The sequence below is a fragment of the Salvia hispanica genome, chromosome 4, assembly GCF_023119035.1.
Source record: "Salvia hispanica cultivar TCC Black 2014 chromosome 4, UniMelb_Shisp_WGS_1.0, whole genome shotgun sequence".
Classification (NCBI taxonomy): domain Eukaryota; kingdom Viridiplantae; phylum Streptophyta; class Magnoliopsida; order Lamiales; family Lamiaceae; genus Salvia; species Salvia hispanica.
In genome coordinates, this window is record NC_062968.1 from 48,064,956 (window position 1) to 48,073,640 (window position 8,685).

The 8,685-nt window shown below is 36.7% G+C and overlaps 2 protein-coding genes across 2 annotated transcripts in view; one reads left to right on the plus strand and one right to left on the minus strand.

The window, feature by feature from the left end:
• LOC125221267 (coatomer subunit gamma) overlaps positions 1-2,771 on the plus strand; it is a 3,078-nt gene extending 307 nt beyond the window's left edge. Inside the window, exons 2-10 of the mRNA XM_048123391.1 lie at positions 4-120; positions 239-394; positions 477-527; positions 1,108-1,245; positions 1,382-1,585; positions 1,676-1,807; positions 1,891-2,064; positions 2,226-2,465; positions 2,571-2,771. Coding sequence (XP_047979348.1) covers positions 4-120; positions 239-394; positions 477-527; positions 1,108-1,245; positions 1,382-1,585; positions 1,676-1,807; positions 1,891-2,064; positions 2,226-2,465; positions 2,571-2,765 — 1,407 coding nt within the window. The 3' untranslated portion in view covers positions 2,766-2,771. The remainder of the gene's footprint in view (positions 1-3; positions 121-238; positions 395-476; positions 528-1,107; positions 1,246-1,381; positions 1,586-1,675; positions 1,808-1,890; positions 2,065-2,225; positions 2,466-2,570) is intronic.
• A 450-nt stretch (positions 2,772-3,221) lies between these two features.
• LOC125221268 (probable receptor-like serine/threonine-protein kinase At4g34500) lies at positions 3,222-5,529 on the minus strand. Its single transcript, XM_048123392.1, has 6 exons — positions 4,894-5,529; positions 4,434-4,538; positions 4,222-4,344; positions 3,767-3,937; positions 3,556-3,685; positions 3,222-3,482 (listed from the first exon to the last, which is right to left on the minus strand). The coding sequence occupies exons 1-6, from the start codon at positions 5,373-5,375 to the stop codon at positions 3,222-3,224; spliced, it is 1,272 nt and encodes a 423-aa protein (XP_047979349.1). The 5' UTR covers positions 5,376-5,529.
• Positions 5,530-8,685: the final 3,156 nt, after the last annotated feature.

Sequence of the window (8,685 nt, forward strand, 5' to 3'; positions counted from 1 at the left end):
AAGGCAATTGTTGATTCAATTGTTATTTTAATTAGAGACATTCCAGATGCGAAAGAAGGTGGACTCCTGCACTTATGTGAATTCATTGAGGATTGCGAATTCACATATCTTTCTACCCAGGTTTCTTTCTATCTATCTAGAATTCCTTCCTAGTTTCTTCTAGAGCACTCTCCATTGTTGCTAGCGGATTTAGTTTTTAATTTTTGTCTTAGTTTAGTTGCTTTGTTGTTTTTCCCAGATACTTCACTTTATTGGAAATGAGGGACCCAAGACCTCGGATCCTAGCAAATATATCCGCTATATTTACAATCGAGTTATACTCGAGAATGCTACTGTGCGAGCCAGCGCCGTCAGCACACTGGCAAAATTTGGTGCCCTGGTTGATTCCCTGAAGGTAACAATGTACCTGTGTATCTGCGGAAATTATGTTTAACAATGGACATTACTAACCAGAATCGCTACCATCTTTGCTGCAGCCTCGCATATTTATCTTATTGAGGCGTTGCCTGTTCGACAATGATGATGAGGTCAGTGTTATGCACTTATGCTCTAGTGAAATATGCACTGATTGTTAATGATTTTAATAAATTTTTCAATTAGTTTCCTAATAATCATTTATCAAGTGGCATAAATGAAAGTTTAAACACCTATAGAACTGATGTGATTGAGGATTGTCTGGTCTTGTAATGTTGAAAGCCCTGCATGGCTGCATGAGAAGGCACAAAGCAGTGATTTCATTGAAACCATGAGTAGATCACCCATGCTGAAAATATGATTTTTCAGCTTACTTAAGTAGATGTAACGTGTCTCCCAATTGCTTGTTCCAATCTCCTATATTCAAATGTAAAGAAATTCTTTTAAAATATGGTGTTAAATTTAATACTTCTTGTGTTTTCTTGGAATTTGAAATCACTATCATGCTATGTGAAGATCCTAAGATCTTTTTTTCTAGTCATCTCGAAAAAGATTGAAACTTATAATAATTGAAAGCCCAACTCTGTATATCTTTCCATGTCATACTCAGATGCTGCACATGTGTATTGTTTGGATGCATATTTGAATACTATGGCTTCTCTTTGTGATTAATATATGTGATTTTTTGTGCAGGTCCGAGATAGAGCTACTCTTTATTTGAACAGTCTTGGTGATGGTTCAGTTACTGAAACTGACAAAGATGTAAAGGAATTTTTGTTTGGATCACTTGATATACCACTAACAAATATTGAGACTACTTTGAGAAACTATGTAAGTATAAATGTATTATACTACTTATCAGTGCTTGCTTGAGGGTTGTGTTGTATTAGAGTTTGCACTTGATATCAAGCTAGATTTTTGTCTCTCTCTTTCAAGAGTTCATCTTCTCAATTTTGTTTCGCAACAGGAACAGAATCCTACAGAAGAGCCTTTTGATATCAATTCTGTACCCAGGGAGGTAAAGTCTCTGCCCCTTGTCGAGAAGAAAGCCCCAGGAAAGAAGCCAACTGCTTTGGGTGGTCTACCTCCTGCACCCACTTCTGCATCCGATGCTTATGAAAGGCTTCTCTCCTCTATTCCTGAATTTGCAAATTATGGAAAGCTTTTCAAGGTTTGTGGATACTATTGGACCTGATTCATTCCAATAACTGTTATTGTGTTCAGTATCCAATGAGTTTTCATTTTCAATGTTTGTGATCAGTCGTCAGTGCCAGTGGAGCTTACAGAAGCAGAAACTGAGTATGCAGTTAATGTCGTCAAGCACATATTTGACCAACATGTGGTGTTTCAGTACAATTGCACAAATACAATACCAGAGCAGCTGCTTGAAAATGTATGCATCATATCGTTGCAAGTTTTTTACCCCATTACATTTATTGTGTTTCGATTACTTAGTCGTTCTGATCCTGTGGCTAGGTGACTGTTATTGTGGATGCTTCTGAAGCGGAGGAATTCTCTGAAGTAGGAGTCAAACCTTTGAAATCACTTCCTTATGATACACCAGCCCAAACATTTGTGGCATTTGAGAAAGCTGAAGGTGTCCCCGCGGTTGGAAAATTTTCTAACACGTTGAGGTTCACTGTTAAAGAGGTATACTCCTTACATTTCTTTTGAAGATGCAAAATGCATGATTGTATAGCTTAGAATCAGAAAAATCTATATTCTGTCATATATATGAATATTTTTCTTTGGATGCATAAGATGTGGTACTCTTGCCGTTTATGTGATCATTGCCTTCATAAACTTGTTAGGTTGATACCTCTACTGGAGAGGCTGAAGATGATGGTGTGGAAGATGAATACCAGCTAGAAGATTTTGAGGTTGTAGCCGCTGATTACATTCTAAAAGTGGGAGTCTCTAACTTTAGGAATGCATGGGAAAGCATGGACCCTGATACGGAGCGCATAGATGAATATGGCCTTGGGCCCAGGGAAAGCCTTGTCGAGGCTGTTAATGCAGTCATCAGTCTTCTTGGCATGCAGCCTTGTGAGGTACGTCCCTTACAAACCCTATATTTCCTTCAGACGAACAAATTGAGTCGTTTTCAGCCCCGGCCTTGTAGCTGTCAATAATGCTATTTATTTTGGTTTTTGCAGGGCACAGAGACGGTCCCAAACAACTCAAGATCGCATACATGTTTATTATCTGGTGTGTACATAGGCAACGTGAAGGTGCTTGTCCGTTTGTCATTTGGAATGGATGCGACGAAAGAGGTGGCGATGAAATTAGCTGTGAGATCCGACGATGTGAATGTGAGTGAAGCCATTCATGAAATAGTTGCTAGTGGATAGTCAACTAGTGAGTTTGACGTAATTTGAACACATGGTCCGAAAGTAAAACATGCCGGTAGACGACGAGGCAGGTATGATCCCTATTGAAGCCAAGCTTATTTGGGTGATTTTAAATATATGAACTGCCATCAGAGAAACAATTAACCAATAAAACAGTACAATGAATTACAGCAATCAATCAAATTAAATATGCCGAGCCTAACAAGAAAAAAATAATAATAAAAATTCAACAAGCATAATGGCCAAATATAGAAGAATTAGTTGTGCTCTTTCCATAATATGGAAAATTCTGTTATGTTGTGAGTTGTGACAGTGTATTGAATATCCTTTTTTTCAGTTTTGTTTGATTCTTGTTGTTAGGGTGTCCACCATAGTGGAAAAGCTATGCCCCAGCCGCCGGCGTTTCTCCCTTAACTCCCGCTGGGGAACTACGTTTCGCACGGGGGATATTGTGATTCACCGTATGTATAAAGTTGGAAAAAAAAACGACGACTGTCGTTCAGACACCACGCGGAAAGGAAATTCATCAGCCTCAAGCATGTGTACAATCTGACCCATCTTAGGACGTTTGATGGCATCCAAGTCTATACATCGGAGGCAAAGCAGTAGTATTCTCTTGAGTGCTCTTGGGGGAGGAGGAACAGCCATCAGTGGGTCAGTAATCTCTTCACTACGCCGACTTGATACCATCCCTTTGAACCAATCTACCAAGTTCATCTGAAAGTTGAGAGTTGGAACTTGTTACTACTTTTCAGCAAGTAAAGAGAGTTCAAAGATGGATTTTCTTCACCTCTCCTGGTGGCCTTGAATAGTCTACTGGGCTCCTTCCGGTTATTATTTCCATGAGTAGAATTCCGAAGCTGTATACGTCGCTCCCCTCATTGAGCATACCAGTGCTTGCATAGTCAGGGGAGACATATCTGCAGTATGTAAATAAAAGTTACATGCCTTCCTCTTTCCAATCCTCTGCTTTGAGGAGAATGAAGAGAAACAGAACAAACCCGAATGTTCCCATCACTCGTGTAGTCACGTAGCTTTTCTCAGGTCCCAATAACTTGGCGAGTCCAAAGTCTGACACTTTTGGATTCCATTTCCTGTCTAGTAGAATGTTGCTGGATTTTACATCCCGATGGACAACTTTGGGCTCTAATCCTTCATGTAAGTATGCTAGTCTGCAACAACCAACATTCAGAAATTCAATAGTAAGTACATAAAGAAGTAACTGAGCATCTGCATCTCATGAGATGCTCAAAAGAACTGTCGGAGCGTAGATAATCATTTTCTTGTCAAAACAAACACAACAGTAGAGCGTAGATGTGGATAAGAGTATCAAAAAGCAGCACACCCCAAAAGAAATACAGTAGGGAGGGTGCATAACAATGAGAAACATTACACCAATCAATCACTTAGGTGAAGCATATCAATATATTAGTATGAAATTGGGATAACGCCTCACCCTCTAGCTGTCCCAATGGCAATTTTCATGCGGATCTCCCAAGTCAACGGACTAACTGGCCCCACATTGCCATGTAACCACTGCTCCAAGTTGCCATTGTCAATGTACTCATAGACCAGCAACCTGATTGCACCAAAAATGATCAGCAACAAGTGAAAGAAAAACTAATTCTATGTTAACAGAAAAAAATCAAATGAAACTGAGGCATATACCTTTGAGCTCCTTCAGCACAATAACCTAAGAGACTCACGAGGTTCTTGTGTTTTACTTTCCCGATAGCTTCAACCTCCACTGTAAACTCTTTCTCTGCCTGACCCCTTTTGAGAAATGACAAGAGAGAAGATAAAGAAGAACCAAATAAATGAAATCTGCCGATTACATTGTTTTCTCTTCCCTAGTCCGAAAAGACAAAATTATTCACCTCGAAGCAATTTAGATCGAACTTCTGATTCCATCAACGAATTCCACAATGTCACACTCACACTCACACTCACAACAAGTTCATTCAAAACAAAATCAACAATTTAAAATCACAATTCCTAACAAGCAATCTTAGACAAGACCTTAATCAAAATTAAATATGCACGTTGAATCCATACAGATAAACCCTAATTCTTATATTGCTTTAAACCCCTAATCAAAGCTCGATTCACATAATGAGGTACTACATACTTGTTGTTTAGAAGATTTTTGACAGCAACCACAGAACCATCCTGTAATACCCCACGATAAACAATTCCATAACCACCTTCTCCAATCACATTCTGACTCGAAAACTGATTCGTCGCAATTTGCAGCTCTCTCATGCTAAACCCAGAGCTCCCCAAACCGTCGGTCGACGAGGACTCGCTCTGCATCGTGCTCTCCGACTCCGCATCCAAACCCCCAATCACAAACACCTTCTTCATCTCACTCTTTGGCTGTGTCTGATCCGCCTCCCTCTCACTGAAAACCAGCGGCACAAGTCCGGAGCTATGATTCACGCCAATGCGGCGTTGCCTCGAGCTCCGGCTGCGGAGGAACAGGAGAATCAGAGCGAAAGCAGCGAGCACGAGCACGATGGTGGCGATGATGATGATGAACAGCTTCTGTCCCAGAATTGGGGTTTTTTGAGTGAAAAAACCGCCGGCGGCAGAGCTACCGGAATCCTCCATTTTCTCCGGCGAGACAGATCGATAAGTGTGCCAAGGGCATGTATGAAAACTAGAGAGATGGGGTTGGAGGCATTGAGTAGGGAATGGAAAAAGTGGAAGCCATTGTTAGAGTATTTGTTAGCTTGCTGATGCCATACAACGGATACCAACTAAAAGTGTGAGTGCCGAGAATTACAGAGAAAGATAGGGGCAATTTGGGGAAAGTCAATATTTCGAAACGGACATTTGACCGTTCTGCCCTCTGTTCTTGTTCAAACTTCAAACTAGAAACCCAACACGATTTGTAATAAACGGAGTTTTGAGTCGAATTGACTAATTCTGTTTTGGTAGAGTATCCCCCGTCTTCTATCTATGTTTGAACGTTTCATTTATTATTATTAATAACATAATTTGTTATATTATAAGTAGATGGTGCTTTTCATCGGAGTTAAAACCTTCAAAATTATTTATTTCTCATTGATTAATGAGATGATTATGAACACTGAAGAGGAAATCATTTAACAATGATTTCATATTTGTCATCTTGTAATATGTGTATGTACCACGTCACCACAAGTTTTTGGCTTATGTAGCAAATAAATTATTATAAGTACTATACATAACCTACATTATTTGCACTGCACCTATGTAAATTTGACCCTACAATTTGCACCTGTGGACGTGGAGCCTATGCTGCACGTGAAGTAGAGATATGTTTTTATTTCCATACCTAGGCAATAAAAGAAACATCATTTTCATGTTTATGAAATAATCCGCATAGCTTATGAGATGATTTATTATTTTGTCATCGAATTTTATAATGCTACCTGTAAATCGATTTTTATTAAACTAGGAATCACCACAAGTTGACTTGGTTCGGGTTATATAAAATGTAAAGAAATATGGATGGAAAAAGTTAGCGGAGTGTAAATATTACTTTTACGTTAGTTTTATAATAAAAAAATGAGCGTGGAACGAGTTACTAGAATGTGAGATTCATTACCAAAAGTAATAAAAATAAGTGTGATAAGTATTGGTGAACTGATAAAAAAAGAAACTTAGTAACAAGTAATGGAGGACGGAAGGAAAACTTCATAATTTTATTAGTAATACATATTCTTTCCGAGCCTATCGGTCTTTTGTCATATTAAAGAAATAATAATATTGATAAATAAGTCTTCCGGAGTATTAGATCTCATTAATATATTCGTGTGAAGTGAAAGCAGGAGCACTACCCTTAATAAAGATCACAGTTTTCTTTCTGAAATAAAACAAAAATCACATGTATCGAATAAATTTAATTTAATGGCAACGATATCCATGTGAAAATCAAAATTTGTTAATGTTACATACAAAAATAATTTAATAAAATGTAGGAATGTACATAACTAGTAGGAGTAGTACCAATCCACCCGCTTACAGAATTAAAGTGTAGGAGTATAATTTTATTTAAACATCTCCCTATATAAACATAAACTGATAAGCATGTATGCACTTTTTCGTTTGATTGTTTCCGATTATCATACCCAACAAACAAACATTTTATGTGATAAACAAAAACAATCACGACGTGGGACATGCGTAACATGCAGCCTACATTTAAGGTGAATTATTTTTTCTCTTTTATATCAATAAGTTTTCAATTTATTCATATGGTGACTCGAATATCTCAATTATCGGTCGGATGAAAAACGTCTTACCAATTCAGCCGAGTTTCATCATTTGAGGTGAAATAATTTGACAATTACTATAAATACTGGATCTCTTACTCTAACGACATACTCTATGGTAGTGTATATTTTTGTAAATGTATCTCCTGAGTTGTGTACTCCCTCCGTTCCATAGTAATAGAGCCATTTTCCCATTTTGGTACGTTCCATAGTAATAGAATCATTTCCCTTTTTAGTAAAAGTCAATACATTTTTCCACACCTATTTTACTCTCTGTTACTTTTCTCTCTCTTCATCTCTCTATCTTTTTCATTTTCCACTTTATTCTCTCTTTACTTAACTCATATAACACAATTTTTCTTAATCTCCGTGCCAAATAATGGAAGTAGTATAATCTAAGAGATGGACTCTATACATGCACGTAAAAGCTAATTGAGATTGAAAAGAAAGGAAAAATGATTTGTGCGCAGAAGCTGAATGTTGACTCATAATTATGATTTATGCGCAGAAGCTGTGTATAGTCTTGGGTATTTTTATTTTCGAGCGATCGTAGGAATTGATGAAAATATTTAATGCCGTACATGAAACCCATATCTTTCAAATATATGCAGACCAGACTTGGTGAAAAGATTTAATATAATAAGATTTCCAGTAGAGCAAAACAGAGAGGCAATTAATGAAAAAAAGATATGGTCGTTTATCATATCGAAACAAACAAAATAAAAGGAGAAAGACGACGGAATGCACAAGCTGTAATACTATATAACCCAAAACACGCAACAATGTGTGGAAAATTTATATATAAATAATCTAGTAGACGCTCTATTGTTTTCAACTTACATCCATGCACACGTCAATTTCATGATCCCCATTAACTTATCTATCACCAACAAATTATGAGTGACAATGTTACTATGTTAAATTCACTAGAAATAATTTTTCTTTATAGAAATTACTCACATGACTGTCGGAGTAGTTAATAGTTTAATGAAATGGCCGGACAAGAGGAATGATTCATTAATTAATTAGTGGATGTGTATTTATCAAATAAGATATAGTATTTATTTTGATTTTCAAGGTTGATATTTTATTTATATTACTCGGGAACAATCATTTAATGATAAATAGGTTTGAAATTTAATGAACCACCACATATATTAATGTGCTTATATGAACTACACGATCTTGATCGGCGCAGTAATTAGTGTTCATATCATCAATTCCACAAATGTGTCGTGACACAATTATGACTTAGAATCTTAATTATATTAGTATACTTTCAAAAGGAGTAATAAAACTTTCCTTCAATTTCATCCTTCACTTTTCAAATAATATCAATGTAGAGTGTAGACTCATTAGTCAATACCAATAACAAAAATGTAACATTGATTCCCTTAAAAAAAGGTAAGTTTACTCATGAGAAATCACAAGGTTTCAAATTCATATAAGAAGGTAAGTTTACTCTTGTAATCACAAGGTTTCAAATTCATATAAGTTCGGCAAAAAGAGTGAAAAATATACTACTACCAAGTTTGACAAACTTACTTAACAACACCAATAATTCAATCACCCTAAGTTTTTATTTAATTAAACAAGTCTAAATAAACTTAATCAAGTATATATATACATGGTAAAATAACATAAAATTTGTCCAAAATTCG